The 21590-nt window shown below is 49.2% G+C and overlaps 1 protein-coding gene across 4 annotated transcripts in view; it reads right to left on the reverse strand.

Annotated features, from left to right (window-relative positions):
- The window catches only part of LOC126522397 (prestin-like), a 294487-nt gene that overhangs the window by 68324 nt on the left and 204573 nt on the right, over positions 1–21590 (reverse strand). For all 4 annotated transcript variants that reach the window (XM_050171141.2, XM_050171142.3, XM_055066403.2 and 1 more), the window contains exon 2: positions 1408–1601. In XM_050171141.2, coding sequence (XP_050027098.1) covers positions 1408–1601 — 194 coding nt within the window. The remainder of the gene's footprint in view (positions 1–1407; positions 1602–21590) is intronic.

The following is a 21590-nucleotide window of genomic DNA, read 5'->3' on the forward strand; positions in this document are numbered from 1 at the left end:
TCTACTCTTCTGAAAAACAAATACACCGTTCCATTCTGCCAATACGTACAAGACGCAGCTCCGAAAGTCTGCGGCGTGGGACCTGTCAAATTTCAAGCGTGTGTGATCACGGCGCATGACTACGGCGTATACATATATTACACATTTTCAGAAGAATGATTGAAGCTCACGTAAACAAAGAGAGAGATCGGTGTCTCAGAAGGGTTTGGGTGCGAGCTAGTTGGTACGGATCATTCATATTTAAAACAGCGCCAGGAAACCCGTACAAGGGAGGACACAGGACGAGCGCTGTGTCCACAGCGCAGGACACAGCGCTCGTCCAGTAAAGATACAGTAAAGAGCGGCGCGAAGTTAATCTACATTTCTTTAGCGATAAAAATTTGGTTACTAAGGAGAGAACGAAGGAGGAATTTCTTTTCTTTTAATTTCGCGCCTAGTATCACGACATAGATTTCGATGTATTTTCGCATGTTGCCCCCATTTTTGCTACAAGAAAAGCCCTTAAAACTTCGCTAGGTTGACACTGTCGTTCCTCTAGAATTCAATGGTAAGCTTGCTTATTAATACGCTATTAACTAGTCCTGAACAGACGCTGTGCAACTCTAATGACATCACGAGGTACCAGCTCTGAAATTGGTTTCGTTTCCTGGTGTTTTTCCCATACAAAGGCTAAGTTCACGATAAAACAGACGTCTGTAGAATTCCAAAACTGCAATCTCTCTCAAGTTGCCGCCCGTTTCGGTGTCCCTTCAAGTTCCGCGAGATCGCGCGTGAACGCACCGCGATCTAGGAGGAATCGCGTTCAACCATAGACTCTATAATACTGCACTAAAAGAAGCGCTGGCGCAGAGTAGCTGCGTGCGCCGACAGTTTTGATGTCAAGCCAACGTTGGAATGATAGACAGCATACGGATTGGCATAAAGTTTGTCTCTGCAGCTGCAAACGACCCTGTAGGGTCTGATATTAACGTTTTTGCAACGCGTCGCCTCAAACTTGTTCTCCGCCAATAATTAGTGTCACCGAACGTATAATTTATATCGTTCGATAGATTTCGCAATGCTACGAGCAACTCACTGCACGCTCAAAAGGGGGGTGAATTATTTATGCTCCCGAAGTTATGCGAGTTAAATTAATTATACGCGAACGCAAAACAAGCGCTCTTCAGAAGTCCCGCGAGGATAGCACGCAACAGACGTCAGCCAGAAGTACAACAAAAAATGATACGCGACGCACACTTTCCGAACGGATCCCATTTCAAACTGTAGAAACATCGACGTCCTATACGTATACCCACAATTCCCACGGCGGCTGAGCGATTTCCCCCCCTAATTTACAGCCATTACGCAAGTGTATTGTCCACAGTTTAATGCAGGGCGATCTATAAGGGGGGTGCATGCAGTGTATACCTTGGCGTCCTCCATGATCCACCAGGGCACGACGACCGCCGAGCCCGAGAGCGTCGGCTCGTGCGGGTGGTCATCGTCGCGGTCGATGGCGCCGTAGCCTTCCTCGGCCATGCTGAAGGCGCTGTTGATGTGTGCCCGTATGCCGGACTCGGACAGGGAGTGAGACCGCCCACCGCCCCCCTCACGGTCCGGGTCTGCGAGAGAGAGAGAGAGAGTGTGACGTCAACGGTTGAAGGCAGTGAGTCACAACAGCATCACAAGGTCAGTGCCCGCACACAACGCTCTAGTCACACTGCTGGGACGATCCATCAATTTCGAGAGAGAGAGAGAGATAGAGAGGAGGAACATGGAGAGAGTTAATAAGTCCTGGGAAGGTTAGTCCAAGTCACGTGACTTGCATGACAGGGCGAGAAATGACACGGACGGACAAACGAAATTATACCGGTATAGTAAGTAGAAGCAGGTCACATACAGGCTGTAAAAAGTGACAAAACGCACAGATGCATAGAAAAATGTGTGCAAACTTTGTCGCTTGAATTGCGTCCTAAAGAAACATTAAAATGAAATACTAAATCATTTCAGACTTCAGCAATACTGCCGAAATCATGTTCTCCATATTTTGGCTGAAACAGACTTATTATTAGCGGCGAAAATTAAAATCCAGACTTCCATTTTGCGCTCTACCACTGACCTCAATCATGATTGTGTCGTCCCGAATTTTACTGCATTTTCGAGTATTAGGACTTTTATTTTGCGGAAGTGTTTTGGAAAGGCTTCAGTTGTAGCATTTAATTACGCACGAATTACTCAGTCTGTAGTGATGAACATTTAGCTATCCAGGAGATAATGCTGTGAAGAGAAATGACATCACGGGTACCTGTTGCTGAAATTAAAAAAAAAAAGTGAAAAAGGCGCGGTTCCACCCGAAAGGTGAAGCATCGATTAAGATGGCAAATTAGCAGACAGCCATGCGAAGTAAGGACAGTGCTCTTATCAGCCCTATCAACTTGTGAACATTCGCTTGATAACACTAAGTTAAAAAGCCTGGTGCCAGCACGCACAGCAAACACAAACACATCACACTCGATGACCGCAGAGACTCGCTGTCAGAACTCTCGCGCGGGGAACGCGGGAGCAGCACCGAGCGAACTGACCTTCGTGCTGTCGATCGCTTCAACGCTAAGTCAGCGCCGCGAACACACAGCACGCCCAAAGCTACGAGCCGCCGACGCATCTAGCCTCCTCTCCCAACGCAGATCGCTCTCAAAATACGGCCGCGCGACCGCGCGTAGACGTCACATGCACAGCTGCAGCCGGAGTAGAATGCCATAGCCTCTCCATCCCCTGCGCCCACTGACTCGCAAATTTGGGTTCCTAGGCACGCCGTGGAAGACGGCGCGCCGCCTTCCCGCTTTCCTCCCTTCCTCTCACACGCTTTCACTCGCACATGCAGCGTAGGGCGCGCGGCGGCGGTGTTATCGCCCTTGGACTTTATACGGAACCTCACGCCGACGCCGAGGGCAGGAATGCGATTCGGCGCTAGTCATTTGTTTGCGTGGATAATTTTGGCAAACTGAGTCTGTGCATGGCTTACCTGGTATTCCAAAAGTGTGATATATGAAGCCATAGCTTAATGATTAATTTACCTTCACTGCCCTTTAAAAGAAGTGCAAGTCCTGGGAAAATGTCTACCGGGTTACAGTAACAAATGGAATATGGCGTCTACTAAAAGCACACTTTGGTATGCGAATCGTTTTCCGTCGCCATTTCACTGATCGCTTATCATTATTCCACAAATTTATCACAGTGTATTCGCACTCAAGTGCATCACCGTCACGAACACTCATATCCTTCCGAACAGGTAACTCAGTAAACGTAGCCCGTCTAATGCTCGTATCCTTACTTTTGCATCCTATATTATTATTTTTTTTAGCATCTAGAGATCGGAACGACCTTTCTTGCGGTGACGCCGCCATAACCAGTCAATCTACGTTAACAGAACAACTTACTTCGTATGATACATTAAGTTCGCGTTTATTGCCCAGAGCCACCGAAGAGGAAGAAAAATTTAGAAACTGCTAAACACTGTCAAAAGCAATTTTTCGGCACGCTGATGATTTCTATTTGTAGCTGACAGGGAATCAGTGACAGTGAATCATTGCTCGTCAGACGATGATCTTGCAGCGAGTGGCACTAAATCTGACATAAAAGAAATAATGACAGGACAATCAAGGACAACCAAAAGTGGTTCGTGCAAAAGGCTGTCAGCAACACAAGCGGTCGATCAAGTGTTAGTGCAACAGAGAAAGAGGGAGAGAGAACGTTTTCCTTTACAAATTAAACTGCCCCAAATTCCTCGTACGGCGAAATGCAAATTTCGGGCCTTACTTCTACGAAGACGCTGGCGGTCCGCGAGGCGCGCCCGCTGAAACCCACAGCACGCACTTTGCTCCTCACGGCGACGGCTCGAATCACGGAGACGAACCAGCGGTGAATCTCGCGCACTCGCGACACGCACGGGAGGTGGACGCACAGATCCGAGACTCGAACGCGCGACCAAGCGTGGCACACGGGCAGGTGGACGACACAGAGCGGGCGCCGAAACTCCGTCGGCCGATGCTTTGCCGCCGCAGTTTTTCCCCGCCCCCTTTATATCCGGGCAGCGCTGTAGCCGGCGAACGCGAGCGGTCTTCACGGCGTGTCGTCACAATGCGTCAAGCGCGTACGGCGCGCGCACAGCAGCAGCACCAATAAGGAAGGGTCGCGGCACGCGTTCGTTCTATACACGCGCGGAGTCGAACGCTGCGCTTCGCGAAAGCATCCACGAAAGCGGCGAAATGAACAAAAAAGCAAAAGCGGCGACCTCTCTCTCTCTCTGCATCCGTCGCCCGTTCCCCATCTCCGCACTCCCCCCGCGCCTCTTCAACACGGAAACGCCGAGATTGCCGGAGTCGTGTGCCTTCTATCTAAAAAAGCCTGCGCTGCAAAAAAGACAGGGACCTCCCATCAAGCTCACTTGAACAAAGCGGCACGGGCTCTGCGCCCAGCCCGCTGCTTGCTTATGCAAGGCCTTTGTTTTGGCAGAGCTTTCGCACTGTGAGTTGCTTAAACGGCACGCGTTGCGGAGGAACGAAATCGGCAGGCAGAGGGGGGGGGGGGGGGGCGGCATGACGGCGCTTGCAGTGAGGGCCCACGTCACGTTTGGCAGCAGCAGCAGCAGCGGCGGCGGCGTAGCTAGGGGAGAGCGCGCAAGTCGCCAATTAGTTGTCAAGGCCTGCGACGCAAATCGGTCGGGCCACTCAAATGATTATCACCGGCGATCAATCCGCACGCGTTCCGAACAACAAACAAGACCGCAGCGTCCGCTGACGGTCACGACCGCCAAGGCAATTTTTGTTTTTGCGTTAGCCTTGAATGAAAATGTTGCCCGTTTGGAATTCAGAGACAGGTGGCTACAATTATGTCTATAGGGGACGAGCGCAGCGATCCATCAAAGCGCGGTCCGAAGAAGGGACAGTTCCGACAATTTATAAACGCGGCTGCGGATTCGCCGCTCATTTAGCCTTAAACTCGTGCGAAGTGGATAGTGTGACGGTGACCACCACACTGTGACGCCTCCTGCCGTTTAGAAAACCGTCGTGAGCAAGTGTTCGCGTACGCAATGCCGCTTCAGAGTTGAAGTAATCAATAAAAAAGAAGAAACATGTTTCTTGTGGACAAGCGATGACAACGCTCGGCTTACCGGTCCACGACGTCTACTTCGCATGCATGTCGAACCTATGGGAAGCTGCCAAAAAAAAAAAAAAAAGAAAGAGGCACTAACGAGAATACAATACAGAATACGAGCAGCAGTGAACGTGATGGCTTGTCAACGGGTTTGTGTCGGCTGCGGTGCAATAACCGATCCGTATCTCTGCCTCACTCACACACGTACAGTGGGCCAATTAAGAAATTTTATTTCGCCCGGCTTTTTCGTGCAACACTCGCTTTGGCACCGAAATTTAGTATAGGAGAGGTTCATATGAAACGGGTCCCGGCAACGGTATTCTAAATAATTATTACTACAGAACTATAGCTTCGACGAACACAAGTTGGATTCAAACAAGTTCGAACCCAACTTGCTGACTGGTCAACTTACTGAAGTATTCTTGTAGGAGAGATTGCAACGCGGTGATTGCTTCCCCATTTTTTTTTTTTTTACTTGAACGGAAAGAGAAGGACGAGTGATGACACCGAACGCGAACCAAGCGCCTCTTTTCGCACTTTACATAAGGTGACGACTCTCGCTGCGACAACTGTTCGCCGCCCGAAGCTCTCCACCCAGAATTAGCTCAGAAATGCGCGCGCGCGCGCTTTGGCATTGTTCTTATCTCGCAGCATCAAAGCTGCGCGCTATGGCCGTCAAGCACTGTGCCTGGGGACGCTTTATGAAGAAGCGAGTCAACATCGAAGAGCGTAAATACAGAGAGAGAGAGAGAGAGAGAGAGTAAGAGAATGTATAGAATGAGAAGGAAGAAAAGAAAAGCCATCCACAAGAAGGAACCCACGAGTCGAATCTGTTCGTGTACTTTTAACATCCTTTGTATTATGCCTAAAGGCAAGCTTTCGAATTAAACAAAGAAAGGAATCCAGGGAAGGCCAAGGCCAGCACACGTGTACCGACATACATATACGCCCCCGAGCATGCTTACGCTAGGAGAAAGCACGGGCCTCGTACACAAGGCCGCGTATAATGCCGCGTTGCAGGACGGCGGCCGGCGATAACAAGAAGGTCCACGTGCACTATAAACACGAACCGGCAGGACCCTGCCCATTGCGCGCCTATATATCAAACCGAACCGGAAGTTCGCGCCGGCGAGAGTGATGCCCAGCCGATGGTATTATGCGGAATAAAACACCTTCGGAGACAGTATCTGTGAGGCAATCGCGAGACAGAACGCCAAGAGGAAACGAACTAGACGTAAACGACGTGAAATCGGTTGCACTCGAAAGTATAGCGACGTTTTATTCTGCTCAGTCGAACTTCGGTAAGCAGGGTATGATATAGTTAATTTAGGTAGAAGTAATAACTAAATTTCGGGGTTTTACGAACCAGAACCACGATCTGATTATGAGGCACGTCGTAGTGGCGTAGTGCGAATTATCTTTGACCCCCAGGGGTTGTTTAACGTCCCCTTAAATTTAGGTACACGAGCGTTCTTGCGTTTCGACCCCATCTAAATGCGGCCGCCGCAGCCGGGATCGAACCCGCTACGTCGAGCTCAGCGGCGCAACTGCATAGTCGCTGAGCTACCGCGACGGGTCAACAGAAAGTTCGCACAGACGACTTCAGCTTAGATGTTGAATTTAGTCCTAACATCATTAATTCTACGTCATACAGAAGTGTATGACAGAGAGAGAGAGAGAGAGAAAAGCGAACAAACATGCAGTTCTTCAAACTGATGGCGCAGATAATGAGTGGCGTCAGTAAAGGTGCGACGGAACTTTGAGGACAATGTGCCGACATTTGACGACAATTTGCTACTTGATCGCTTCGTAGTATTCACGAGAAGTACGATTATGCCGCCCATGAGTCGACTCACCTGACTGCCTATCAAACTACGACGCATAATTCATGTACGGGCCGCGATTAGTAGACATGCTGCGGAGCCCGACGCGACCAAGATGTACGGTGGCACTGGCATCAATTTTCGTGCAGGCAACCACCCCACCTCCTTCTAAAAAAAATAAAAAAAAAAGATCGAGGTAATCTAGTGTGAACATTCACGGAAAGCAACACTAGTTGGTCAAGTTTTACAGTTTTGGACAGTTCACGTGGGCAAAGCCTGGCTCAAAGAGGTGACTTTTCATTTTACTCAAAGAGTGCCCTCCGCACCGCGTTAAGACAAAGTCGTGCAGGCGTATGTAGACACGGCTGACGCTTGCCCTTCGCGGAAGTAAGGGGACACGTTCATTACTGTGACGCAAAACCACTTCCCGGATAGCGCAGGCCCGTTGGTATCGGAACCGGATGGGCCCTGCAGTCCGCAGACTTACATGACTGTCGGCTGACATCACCACCGGGCGTTCTTTGCGCTCAACTTCGTCATACGACGGTCGTTCAACCTTCGCGTGCTACGAAACTACAATCTTGCGCACCATTTATGCATAATGTCTGCGATTTCTTTCCTTTTCGTTACTGCGAGATATCAGTCAGAACGCTGCCGGTACACACGGTAAGATAACTGCTTTATTCGGCTGAATACTCGTCAACGAAAGTTCGCCAGCTTGCCTTACGATTATAGCACTCGCGCAAGTACCAGGCCACACGCGGAGAACAGCGCCCGAGACATTAGACCCCTCTTTACGCCTGCACCGTGAGGCCCACGCGATATATAACTCCGGAATAGAAATTACAGCGCAGTGCTTTGGGAATTTCGTTTTCGTCGACCGCTCTGTAGAGCGTCCAGCATAACTATATACTAATTGCAGCATGTGTCCGATTGATTTTCTTTAATGTTACCGCGGTAAATGCACGGGCGAACATATGAAAAGCACAGGCGCGCTCGTGCGTCAACTACCCATTCACCTGCCGTCACCAGCCTGACGTCACTCCCTCCTCTTTTACTTATTTTTTTTTTTCATTTAGAGTTCTTGAAGCAGCTGCACTTTGCCGAAAGCCACGCGTAGCGAGCCGCACGTGAAGTCAAGCGTCGACAGGTGAGAATTCTGCGGCGACGAAGACGGAAGACGCCGCGCGACGTCGCCTCGAAAAGAATAGGCTGACGAAGAAGCAAAGAGATTAAAAAAAAAAAAAAAAAGAATTCAGCGAGGAAGCGCAGCCAGCTAGCTAAGGCCGGAAGACGCTTCAGAAAGAAAGGAATCGTGTTGCAATGACGAGAGCAGCTATAGGCGAAGACCAAGGAGGTTATACGAAAAACAACCTGCTGTGATGAAATAAACGCCCTCAAAGGAAAGTGGGAGACGTCATCTTGCACTGTAATACAACGCAACGTTGTTGTTGCCTTCACATACAGGGTTGTCCCAACCTATCGTGCACCAAGATTTTAAAATACGCGAATGTCACGTATAGCTGGACACAACCAAGGTAATGTTGTTGCCGTCGCTCGGACATACCCAAATTATGTTCTTTTTTTTGCATTTCGCCAAAATCAATCATTAGTCTTAATTAATTAATAAACGTCTCCAATATTATAGTTAGATTAAAAGTGTCGACAAGAAAAATTGTCCACCGACATGAAGAAAGTCTCGATACAGCTTTCTGTTGCTGAATACGAGCTACATAGCTGTAAAAGTTTTTCTGAGCGCGAAAGCAGGCCGCGAATACGGGCAAGATCGCCGCGCGACTGGCCGCTCGAGACACTTTGCGCGTATTCGCGGGTTACTTTCACGCTCGGAAAAACTACTCCTATGTAGCAGGTATTGAGCAGCAGAAAGCTGCATAGGGAGTTTTTTCATGTTGCTCTATACAATCTTCTCACTGACACTTTTAATCTAATGATAATATTCGAGAAGTTTATTAATTAAGACTAATTATGCAATTAGGTGGGATGCAATATATTATCTCAGTATCTCCGAGCGAAGGCAGGCAACATCACCTTGGTCCGTTCCAGCTATACGTCGCATTTGCATGTTTTTAAATTTCACGTATGCTAGGTTGGGACCCCCTGCACACACGGATTGGCCTGCCCTGATAAGCACACTTGAAAGACAGAAGAACTTGATCCAGTAAAACTCTTGCTTGGGCTAGTTGGTTCATGCTTGAAGTAGTAAAGGCAAGGCGCAGAAGACCAGGACTCGAGAAAAAGAACACAAACGACAGGACCAGCACGACTGTAGCACGAGGTCCGCCCGACTGTAGCACGAGGCTACAAAGGAAACCCGTAGAGGTTGCTCAGAAATAAAGCTTCTTAGTTGAAGAAAATTCATGCCGGCTCGGGATTCGAACCCGCGGTCAACACATCGCCGGAGGCGGTGGCTATACCACTTGAGCTAAACCGGAGGCTAGCAGATCGGAGAGCGAGGGAGAATCAAACGACAACTAGAAACACTGGGCCACTGAATACGGGAAATCAGTTCGGCGGAAATCAGCGAGGTGCCCTTTCAACGAACTCGTTCGCTGACCCGGCAGTTGACGGAGCATCGTCGGCAGTTATGGGACATTGATGATACACAATATCGACACTCTTACCACATCAGACATATCAGAGAAAGTAATAGCTATGCAATACTTTGTTCCAGGAAGTGCGACAAATTAGCACGTTAGTTACACACCCGCAGCATTTTAGAGACCAGCAAACACACAGTTACGGAAACAAGAAAGCTCATACTGTATTAACTTGATTCTAACGAACACTTTGCTTAAAAAAAATTACAAAGTGACACTCGAGTTGAACTCAAGTACTCCCACAAAAACTGCCAGCGAAAAATGCAGACAGAAGGTAGCCAAGTGTCACGTATATACATAGCCACAAACATGCGTTGGTGCGGCCATTGCAGAGCGAAGCTCTCAACGCTTGCGCCTTTGCTCCGGGAGATGGCAGTGAAGCCAAGAGGCGCGTTTGCATCGCCTGTGGCTAAACGCCTATGACACCGCTTCATACTTAGCGTGCAACTATGTGGAAGCTACAAAAGAGGTTTGGAAGTCAAAACGTGTAACTATGCGCGTTTCTTGTTCAATTAAAGTGTCGTAGTCGCACATACGCGCGCGAGGCTACTCCGACGGGCTGCTAATGGGAATCGCGAAAAGGAAACCGACGTAATAAAAAAAAATGGCATAAAACAATGTATTAACAGCCCTATAACGTAGTGTCTTCGTATTTAAGGATGAAACTTTTTTTTATTCATTTATTACTGAGACTAAGTAAAGAACGGTTTGACATAATTACCGGCTAAACATACCGAACTATTTCTTGATGCGGGTGCATGCAGCTATTGCAAGAAGTATTGCTGTCTTCAACCTGGCCCGGTTTCTGTAATCACGCTACGTAATCGCACAAATAGGAGTATAAGGATCGGCCTTGACCACGACTACTCAAAGTCGCTGATCGCCGTGGGGAAAGGTCACGCAACGCAAATTCGATAGCTTTAGCGTTGACGAAAGAGGCTTGCGTACTCAAGAAGCTAAACTCTGGGTCTCGTTGGAACCGGTTGGGACTCAAGCGGATTGCTTATACCCAAGTGGGACGACGCAAGTTGTTTGTGTCGCCTGGTCTAAAATTCCCCAATAAATCTGACGCGCTAGCGCGCACGCATCAATTGCCGCGCATCTAGAGCACTGCGGCCAAAGACACGCCAGCTGGCAACGAAGGCGGGTCGCAGATTCATCGCCGCTAACGCGAGGCAGAAAGTGATGACGCAAGAGGGGGCGAAACGATTGCAAGAGCTGGCAAATTGCACCGTGTGAGGAGGACGGTCGGTCCGCAGCCACGGACACCGTAGCGAGTAATGTGGGTGCCACTCCGCGCCCAATTGCCAGACTGTGGACGCAATGCATGTGTGTGAGAAGTGAGGAGGTGGGAGGGGCAGTGGAGGGGACGCCGTAGGGAGGATCGAGCTGGAACGGTCAAGCGGTTGTGCCGTTTTCGAAACGTTACCAACAAGTGGTGCCGAGTTAAACCGGTAGTGTATACTGAGAACGACGGTTTATGCAGCCATTGTGCGGATAGACGAACGAGTGCAGCAACGCAGATTTCGCCAATGGCTCCCACGCTTTTTCCTCCAACCGCGGTCTAAAAAAAAGTGACTCTACTACCACCATTATCGCTTTAAGGCGGCGCCCTGAGAAGTTTATCAACAGCTAAACGTTGGAAGCAGCTTCCAGCGATAAGCAAGGTATGCTATCCCACTACCACGAACTTCCAATATTGACGTTAGAGAATTTCATACCGGTCAGCATGAATTACATGGCATGCGACTTCAGCGCATGCGTTCTGCTTTAAGATACTGCTATTATCCGTTAACGTCTTAGCTGCCACGCTTATTGTACGACGAAAAGTCTGCACGCGCTGAATTTTGTTTTCCGCGATTGAAACTTCACCTCGGACATTCCTCAGAGGGATGGATAACTTGAACCGTCTTCCGTGCACCATAGACTGTGGCGATACGCGGTTCTCCACATGCTGACCTCACGCTATCAGATGCCGTCCTGTGTCACACTGGTAAGCGCGCCGATCACACATTTTCATCTTTTTGATTTATTTTACAGGCAAAGCTTCTCTAACAGGCTTAGTCGTAGCACGCTGGGTGCATGCACGTTCCAAACGAAACGTGCAGCGATTACTAACCACGACAATTAGCGAGAAGTGCACATTTACGCAACCATTACACGTGAAAACGATCGCCCGACTGTCACTTGTCACAACGTACCCTAGGTTCGTGCGCCATGGGTGTGCGGTATCGCGAAGGGCGCGCGCATGTCAGGAAGTGCTCGATTTTGAGCGTCATTGTGACCGTACGCGACGGAAGTGGTAGCCTGCGCGCAGTCGTCACGTAACCGGCATGTGAAATTTCCCGACGCGGGTTTCTACACAGGTTGTCGTGGTTTCGGACCCGTGCTGACACTCTGGGGGTCACCGCTGGTTCCGTGTCGCGCACAATAAAGGCTCCCTCACACTAGGCCGACAATGATTTTGGACTGCTGACTGTCGGCGGCAGCGTTTCTTTTTTTTTTTTCCCCTTCGCGTTGGCGCATCTGTCACACTGTACCGAAGCCGACAATCTGCCGGCGGTCGGCGAAGAGCTCGGCGTCGGTACAATGTAGCAGAGGCGCCGACACGGAGGCGCCGACCGAAATCGGTGTCCTGTTGGCCTAGTGTGAGTGAGCCTTAACGAACCGCCGGTCGCCTGCGTTGAGGATCGGCCTACACTTTGGCCGGCGAAGAACACGTGCCATAGAGAATAAGAGCGCGTCGAGGTGCTTGTGGGCGGAGGTGATGAGAAATGTGATGCCCCAACGCTGCCGTAACAGGCGAGTGCTCAAAATGTTTACACGGGTGTCATACACCGGAAGCAGCGGGTCGAGCCCCATCGGGATCAGATTTCCCGATCACGATTGCTTCTATTTTTGAGCAAATTAAGCGTAAGTTTTCCTAACAATAACGTTTTTCCCGAAGGTGGTCTAGCAGCACTGTGCTCATGCGCAATGAAGCGCTCGCTGATGCGCGTATCGTGTGGCTGCTTGCCCTGCCCTTCATCACACGGACTCGGAGACGCGTACGCTCACGTATAACGCTTAGTGAGGCGCGTATCCCGCGCTCCGTGTGGTCGGGCCTTAACCGTTAGGAAGACCACAGAGACACGATGCTCGCGCGCGTCAATTATCAGACAGGTCGCACAGCCTGCATGCGTAGTCAACTAAGAGACATTAGCCTGACGAAGCTTGCGCGGCTACATAATATATTAGTCTGCACAGCCCCCCCCCCCCCCCCGTTTCACCTGCGGGGCACGAAATATACCAATGAACAGCAAGGCGGAGATTTACAGCTGTCAGTCTCTCGAGCCGCGCAAGCTATTACTGCCATTAATTGCCGCTTTGGACGGAACTACGATTTCTCTTCTACATGCATGGCGGCAGAGGTGGAATTAGGGTAGCATAACGAGGGAATTCTAAAACTTTACAGGCCAACATAGAAAGGAAGAAACAAGCCGAGCCGGCCAGATGAAGGAACAGATGACTTCCAACTGGTGTATTGGCAAGTTGCACGAAATGTATAGCTACAAGAAAGCATCAGGACATGTCGTCACAACACTTCACAAAACGTCAAACCGATAGAAGGCCACACCATCATGAATCACAGAACGGGCAATTCTGTCATGCACGGTTAAATTGATCAAGAAATCTTACGTCCTGTGAAGATAGGCACAAAGATGGCGTGCTAACACACGTGCTACGAGCCCTTGCTATGAGATTAGCTTCGATAATCGACCGCGTAAGTTGTGATCGGTGCTTTTTTTAGCACTTCACACCCATAAAAATTCGGCTCACATCTACAGTGCGCATGGTGTTGGGCTGCTGAGCACGAGGTCGCGGGATCGAATCCCGGCCACGGTGGCCGCATCTCGATGGGGCGAAAACACTCAGGTGCACGTTAAAGAACCCCAGGAGGTCGAAATTTCCGCAGTCCTCCACTACGGCGTGCCTCATAATCAGAAGGTGGTTTTGGCACGTAAAACCCTATAACTTAATTTTTATTTAGCCTTTCATTAAGGCAGCGACCAGTTTGGCCTATATATCTCTTCCCGCATGATAGTGGAATTGAATAAACAATCCTAACAACGCAAGACCAAAAAAGTCTCTTCTGCATGGTCGAACAGGCAGTAGTGCACGGATGGAGCGGATTTACGACCGTACAGAGCCTGCGTATCGTATCCTGCGCGGAAAACACTACTTCCATGTTAGCCTTGCGGTCAATCTTTTTTTAATCTGTGAGAGACGTTATGCAAATATGGTATGACTAACGGCCTCTTTCGCTCATTATTTCTTTGTTGGGCTTCCGTGTCACTGTCCTTCCTTATCTGCTTTAATAGCTTTTCAGCTATGGCCGACAGTAGTTTTGTGTGCCAGGTACCCGGCACACAAAAGTCGATCAACTTGACCTGCAAAACTGCGCTGTATGCCATGATAACAGGATTTCCTTAGGGCAGTACTAAGACAAAAATTAGTGATGCTTCGCTTAACCAGCTTAGAACGGGCTGAGTCAAATGATAAAAGAGGTTTTCCCCTTCTTGGTTCATACATTCAGCATACATAGTCACGTGAAAGAAGTTAATTGAGGTCTAAAAATTGTAAGCTGTTGTCAGTATAGGCATCTCATGGGTGAACACAAGCGGATGAAAGCAATTGTTAAAAGTTTTCACTATTTCGTCTGATGTGGGCTAGAAAGCAGCGTTGTCGCAATCTACAAGGACCAAAAATTATCTACGAAACGGCATACTCTGACGACACTTCATTTATCTCGCATGCTCAATAGCAGCCGGTCATGATGAGCAAGGTAGATGTCACTTAAAACAGGGGCCAGGCATGAGACAATTCACACACCACTGTTTTTAATGTAGGTCCGGTCATTAAAAGATACAAAAGTCAATTTTAGGTAAAACGATAAAAGTTCAGTGAGGCTGCTATTATGAACACTAGTGCGATTCTAGAAAGCTATCGCACCAAAGGAATCAATGGCGTCCTCAACACAATGCAACAACTTGTGCGGTAAAGAATAATATAAATCCTTTATGTCTACTGGAAAAGCTTCTAAGCCCTTGTTATCCTCTCTGAAATAGTTTGTCAAAGCGTCCGAGTTCCTTATTAAAATAGGGTCGTCAACAGTAAGCAAGTTGCAATACTAAGCAAGCGCTGTACCAGTCTTAGAATGCAATACCAACTCGGCCAATCCGCAACCCTAATAACGAGAGAAGGGGGGAGAGGGGTCGTCATTAAATGAACAGAGAACGGAGGTTTCTCACTACACGCCCCCCCCCCCCCTCTACTCCTTTCGGTATCCACCAGTGCAACGACGTAGGGGGAGAACGGAAAGGAGGTTAAATAACTCCTCATCACGACCGGCGAACATTGCTGTTTGGGAGCTCGGCTGAGTCAAAGTAAGCGGGTCGATGCGGCGTAGAACGCTCTGTTTATAGAACACACTGACGCACGAAGAAACGGCAGGGCTGTCAACTCTGAGCGAACGGTTGTTTGTTTACCTTTGCCAGCAGGCGCGGCAACCACCAACCTCGCACTCGTCGTTTATAGTGCATAAAATATTATCACAGGTTCACAAATTCTATTCGCAAATCCTCATAGAAATTCACACGCCTTCTTGAGAAATTGGAAGGAAAGGACAGGGAACACAGTACGCCCTCACGCCATGCCGAGGCAAAACTAAAGTTATGTAAGTTACCTGGAGTTAAGGTTACGTCGTCAACGTGATGCGAAAATAAGGCTGCAAGGACACCTTCCATACAATCTAGGACGTTATGTCATTATGGACTACACTCACTGTCCAAAAATTTATTCAGTTTAGTTGACGCTTCCAGATTGCGGTAATTTTTATTAGCTTTTTCTTTACATTCTTTCTTCCCCTTCTTCGTTCTTCTTTTTTTACGAGAGCTTTAGTTCTGTGGCCGAGAACTAAAGATGCATAAAAAAATGTTATGGAGATCCTGCGCACATGGTGGAACCTATGTGAAGCGAAGCTTCAGTGAAGCGGTTCAGTGAAATGATGCTAATAACGGCGATGCGTGCTATTCATCCTGCGTAACGGATAATCTCATGGACTGGTTACGTTTATCCAAAACAAAGGTTACGAATTTAAGTAATGCAATTTTTATGTTTATGCATTATACCGCTCACAAGCTGTGCCGAAATGCAAACAACAAATCAGGCGAATGCGTCATGTGAGAACCCGGAATGATAAGGATGGAACGACCACGACGGCACAATGACGAATGTACGGAGACGACCGACGCTATGGCGTTGACATAACAATGATGGAATCGCGACGACGGCATGATGTCATCATTCCGTTTGCTGGCGCACTTCCATCGGAGCATATATAACTTTAGTGCACTTTACGCACACACACACACACACACACATTATATATATATGGGATGGCGGACGATAGACGTCACTTCGTATTCCTCTTGTGCGCTCTTCATTTCAGCCTCTTATATATCCGCAGGACAACTGGCTCGTAACTCTACCCTCTGGCGGCGAAAGCATCGACTCGGCGCAGGTGAACAAAGTTTACATGAAAGAACTAACACACAAGGTATTAACGGGTGTCCGGGGCACGATAGTACTCGAGACGGACAACGTGTACAATGTCCGTGCGGTAATGAGCAGATGAAGAAGAAGGCAGCAGTGAAGCGATCTATTATGCGGCATCATCCACTTGGCGGCACACGCGACATGAGCCGGTGTACTGGAAAAGCAGTTTTTGGGATAGTCCGACACGTCCCGCTCACAGGAGGACGAGCGATCCAGGGATACAATGGGTGGTCCTGTGGTGGCTGTTGCAGCGACTGATGGTGGATTTGGGACTCAGAAAATCGGTTGAGAGCAACTTGACGTGCATGGTCGGCACGGGCAATAGTCTCTAGAGCATATTAAATGGGTAGGAACCCAGAAGAAGTCACCAGTATGTTCATGGGCAATGCAGGTTTTCGACCGTATAAGAAAAAAACGGCGAATAATCAGCGGTATTATGCCAGGAAGCGTTGTACGCGAATGTCACAAAGAGCAATGCAGCGTCCCGACCCTAGTGGTCGTCAAACACATACATGGCCAACATGTCGGTAAGTCTTCAAACCATTCGTCTGTGAATGGCAGGCCGTAGTCAATTTATGTTGCGTCATGCAGGATTTTAGAATGTCATCAATCACCCTCGACGGTCGGCCCCGGTCAGTTAGCAGTTGCCGAGGAGCCCCGCGCCGGAGTATGGCGTTGCGCAGCAAGAAGTCTGCAACGTCGGTGGAACAGCTAGTGGGAAGTGCATGCCTGATGGCAAACCGAGTCGCATAATGTGTGGCAACGGCGAACCACTAGTTTCCAGTGGCGGATAAGGGAAACGGACCTATAGTAAATCAAAGCCGACGCGATGAAATGGCTCGTACCGAATGTCCAGAGGCTGAAGATGGTCTGCAGGCGGTAGTGTCGACTTTTTCCGACGCTGAAAAATGTCACATGAGCCCACGTAACGGCGCACTGAGCGGGACATCCCAGGCCAATAGAAATGCCGGCGTGCGGGGTCGTATGTGCGTAACACGCCGAGGTGTCCCGCTGTTGGTGCGTAGTGAAGCTGGGCCAGAACAGTCGAACGGAGGTGAGCAGGGATGACGAGCAACAGGTCAGGACCGCCAGAGAGTAAACTGCGACGAAATAACGTGTCATCTCATAGAACGAGCAGGCGTAGAGAAGCATCAGGAGCGTGGAAGTACAAATTTTCAATGATCTTGCGTAGAAATGCGTCAAGGCGTTGTTCAGCAGCGATGCTAAAGAGTTAAGAGATGCAAAAAAACACAAGGACTAAAGTTGCTCAGGGCAGTGTCCGGTGCATTTACGGGGTACTTGGAGAGGCAGTCGGCATCCTGGTGCAAGCGGCCCAGGCTTGTAAACGACGGTATACGAGTATTCTTGAAGTCGCAGTGCCCAACGAACAAGGCGACCATAGCGATCTCTGAGGGAAGACAGCCTGCAGAGAGCATCGTGGTCCGTAATGACGGTGAAGGGCCGGCCGTAAAGGTAAAGGTGAAATTTGGCGACGGCTCAAGCAACAGCGAGACACACTCGCTGTTTCGAATTTTCGCTCAGCAGAGGAAAGAAGGCGGCTGGCAGAAGCAATAACGGTCCTGACCACGCTGGCGTTGGGCTAGAACTGCGCAGACTCCGTATACCTGCACCATCGACAAGATGGCCAAGTACAGTGATCTATCGGCAGCCGAAGCAGCATTTGGCAGAGTTAAGTTTAAGATCTGCATTGCGAAGGACGGGCTTTTATGTCACGAAAAACGAGAGTCTATGTAGATGACTGGAGGACGTAGGCGAGAAAATGACGACGTCGTCGAGACAGCGCAAGCAAGTAGACCACTTGAAACCACCAAGAAGGGAGTCCCGCATTCGTACGAACGTTGTTGGGGCACTGCACAAGCGAAATAGCATATCTTTGAACTGCTATAACCGATTGGGTGTTATAGAGGCGGTCCTCTCCCTATCTTTTTTCGTCAACGGCGATTTGTCATTAGCCGGACCGAAGGTGTATACAAGAAAAGTACTGTGCGCCATGCAGAGAGTTTAGGGCGTCGTCAATTCGCGGCAAAGGGTGTACGTCCTTCTTAGTAATCTTGTTTAGATCTCGATAGTCGATGCAGAACCGCTAGGTGTGGTTCTTTTTTTTTTCTCACACCCATTACAGGGGACGCCTATGGACTTGTATATGGTTCTATGATGTCCTTGGTAAGCATTTTCCCGACTTCCATTGGGATTACACACCTTTCAATCGCGGAGACTTGGTAATGACTCCTATGGATGGGACACAGATTCCCAGTGTCAATGCGATGAGTCATATATTTTGTCTGGTAGAGATGGGACGAAGCAAATCGAAAACGTCGCTGTTAGCGGCTAGCAAGCGACGAAGGTCGTCAGACTGAGCAGCCGAAAGGTCTGGGGTAATCAATGCTTCAGAACGGGCGTCAAATGAAGTGATGGTATCAGGGCTTCCAGAATACTGTGGTGCACCGTTGGTGAGGGCCTGAGGGTCGTGTGCGTCCAAAGGCGTTATGCTGCCCAGCGTGATACCATGGGGAAGCAATTGAGGTGCGCGTGCGAAGTTCAAAACAGGTATACAAGCCCGGTTCACAGAAAGAGACAACGGAATGGGGGAGGGCTGCACGCCTTCTCAAAAGAGCATCTGGGGAAATGAGAGATCGCGTAGTCGCCGTCACAAACCGCGAGATATGAGGTCAGTGTGACATACGTCGCGGTAGCTCATCGAAGGCAAACAAACTCGGCGACACATAACCGCGGTGGTGACTCGGTGGTGACATCGGGCACAGACGGGAGTTCTAACTGTAGAAGACCAGAAGAGCAGTTGATGAGGGCAGAATAGGTACCCAGGAAGTTACAGCCGAGCATGACTTCATGTGGACTCTGGTGCAGAACGGTGAACAGAACTGAGGTCTGGTGGCTAGCGAAGCTCACACGGTGCAGTACACATGCCAAAGACGCAAGATGTACTGCTGTCGGCAACTCGAATAAAAGGCGACGCCGCGGGCGTCAGAACCTTGGGGAGACGACGAGAAAGGCGAGCGTCCATAATCGATAATTGCGCCCCCTTGTCTATGGGCGCCGAAACAGCTAAGCCGTCCACTTCTATGGCCAAAAGATTTTGTCGGATGGCGAGGGCCAACAGATGATTTCCGGGTCCTTTGGCCAATGCAGGATCAACTCAGGGAGCTGCACTGGTCAGTTTTCCGAAGAGGGACGGCGAGGGTATGGCGACGGCGAGCGACTGGCAATCAGTGAGCGAGAACACCGGTTCTGTGGGGACGCGGAAAGCGGTCGTAGCGTGAAGTCGGAGCAGCAACATCATAGTGCGGCGGGTCATTGCGGGTATGAAAGGGCGAGGACCGGCTGCCTTCCGCGCTGTAAGTGTACGCGGGACCAGGAGACGAAATCCGACGATAGCGACAATGGCGAGAAATATGACCTAACCCATTGCAGTTAAAGCACACTGGCTTGTCATCATGTGTGCGCCACTAAGTTTGGGTCACGGTATCCGAGATATGTCGACTGTGGGCAGGGATGTCGAAAGAAATTGCTGACCGTAGGGCTACTTACAGCACAGACGGGACTGATGCTTGCGTTGTCGTGCTCTTCGCGCACGACAGCTTGAATAAAAGATACTGCCGGGCGGGACTCGCCGATAGAACAAGTCTGAGGAACCGACGGAGACGCAGCATCAATCTCGCACCGGACAAGACGCAGCAAGTTTTCGGCAACAGGCGACTGGACGTCTTCACACGATGAGGTAGCGGCGGCATTAGGTAGCCGAACAAATTGTTGTGAGACACGACGGCTCTTTGCTTCTTCAAAGCGTCCTCACCCTATCGCAATGTCGTTGACGGCCGAGCAGTCCTTGTGCACGAGTAAATTAAAGGCGTCGTCGCCCGAAACTCACTTTGTCAGCTTCGGGCGTCGTCAACCCAACCACAGAGCGCTAATACAGCTTGAATGTACCCAACGTACAATTCAGTAAAGTTTGGGCCCAGCACAAAAGTTCCTTCTTGGTGGGCTCGCTGGCGCCCAACTGGCTTCCCAAAGAGTTAGGACAGTTTTTGCTTGCAGGTGTTCCAATTGATCAATTCCTCCTCGTGATTTTCGAACCAAACACTGGCCGTTCCCTTGAGGTAATAAAAGAGATGATGTTAGCCAGCGTTATAGTCGGGTCCCACCGGTTGGTCTTGCCCACTCGTTCGCATTCGATTAGCCAGTCTTCGACGTCCATAGTGTCAGTGCCGGAGAAGGTGGCGAGGTCTCGGAGGTGGGTCAAGACAATCGGTGTTGTGGCAGCCGAAGCCGAAGCAGCGGGCCTCTCAGTCGACATGGTCGAATGGCCCACATGACGTTCGCTGCAAAGTTCAGTGATTTGCACGTGATGTACCCCGCGACTGCACCAAGATGTTGCGGGGATATATGTGTATATATATATATATATATATATATATATATATATATATATATATATATATATATATATATATATATATATATATATATACACAAGACGACAATGTTCCATTACACCGCGAGTGCACCATCACAATTTGGGAACGAACTCCCTCACTCTGCTTAACGTAAGCAATTGTTTGCTAAACAGTTTTTTTTTTCGTTTTTTAAACACCAACTTTAGACAACTGTTTGACGAACGCCAGGTGCCAACTTGTATGCTCTACTAAAAGAAGTACGCCGTATTGGGCCACAATAAAGAACAAGAAGGCGAAGGAAACTGGCGTTTACATTTGCCTTCCCAAGTTTAATCACCATAAACCTCACAGCGCCTCAAAAAGCCACTTAGTCACGTCATGACAAAACATCTGAGCTTCAAGAAAGACATTACTTAAGTCTACTGCGTTGAAGTATGCTGCAAGGCAGACTGTGTTGAAGAATGCCGCAAGGCAGCAAGGAGCTACTTGTTTCTTGTACGGCTATCTACAGTCCATTGGTACATATATAGTCGTCGACGTTTTGCGAAGAGCAGTGTTCGCAGGAAAAAAGCCGTGGCATACCCATGAAATGCCCAAACACCTTTCTTTCACGCGAACGTCCTGCTGCGTGGCTGCAGTCTGACTATTGCTGGAGCGTCACTGTCAACGAAACTATAAAACCTTCCTGTTCACCCATGCCTCGTGAAAGCTTCATTAGTTTCATACAGGTTTACATATATGCTGATTTAGGGCTTGACACACCACTTCAGGAGGACGGCAATAGAAACTGTCGTGGTCATCACGAACATACCTTACGGCCGCTGCAGAACAGCCGCCTCTCCGAGCGATCGCCAATTCCTCAATGCCTTCCGTGAATCGCTGATCCACGCTGTGCCTACAAATTGCTTAATATCGATACCATAACGTAATCTTCTGCTGTACTCCACTCCGCTTACCTTTCCCTGGTGTCACGCAATCTCGCTCTA

The sequence above is a fragment of the Dermacentor andersoni genome, chromosome 6 (genome assembly GCF_023375885.2).
Source record: "Dermacentor andersoni chromosome 6, qqDerAnde1_hic_scaffold, whole genome shotgun sequence".
NCBI classification, from domain to species: domain Eukaryota; kingdom Metazoa; phylum Arthropoda; class Arachnida; order Ixodida; family Ixodidae; genus Dermacentor; species Dermacentor andersoni.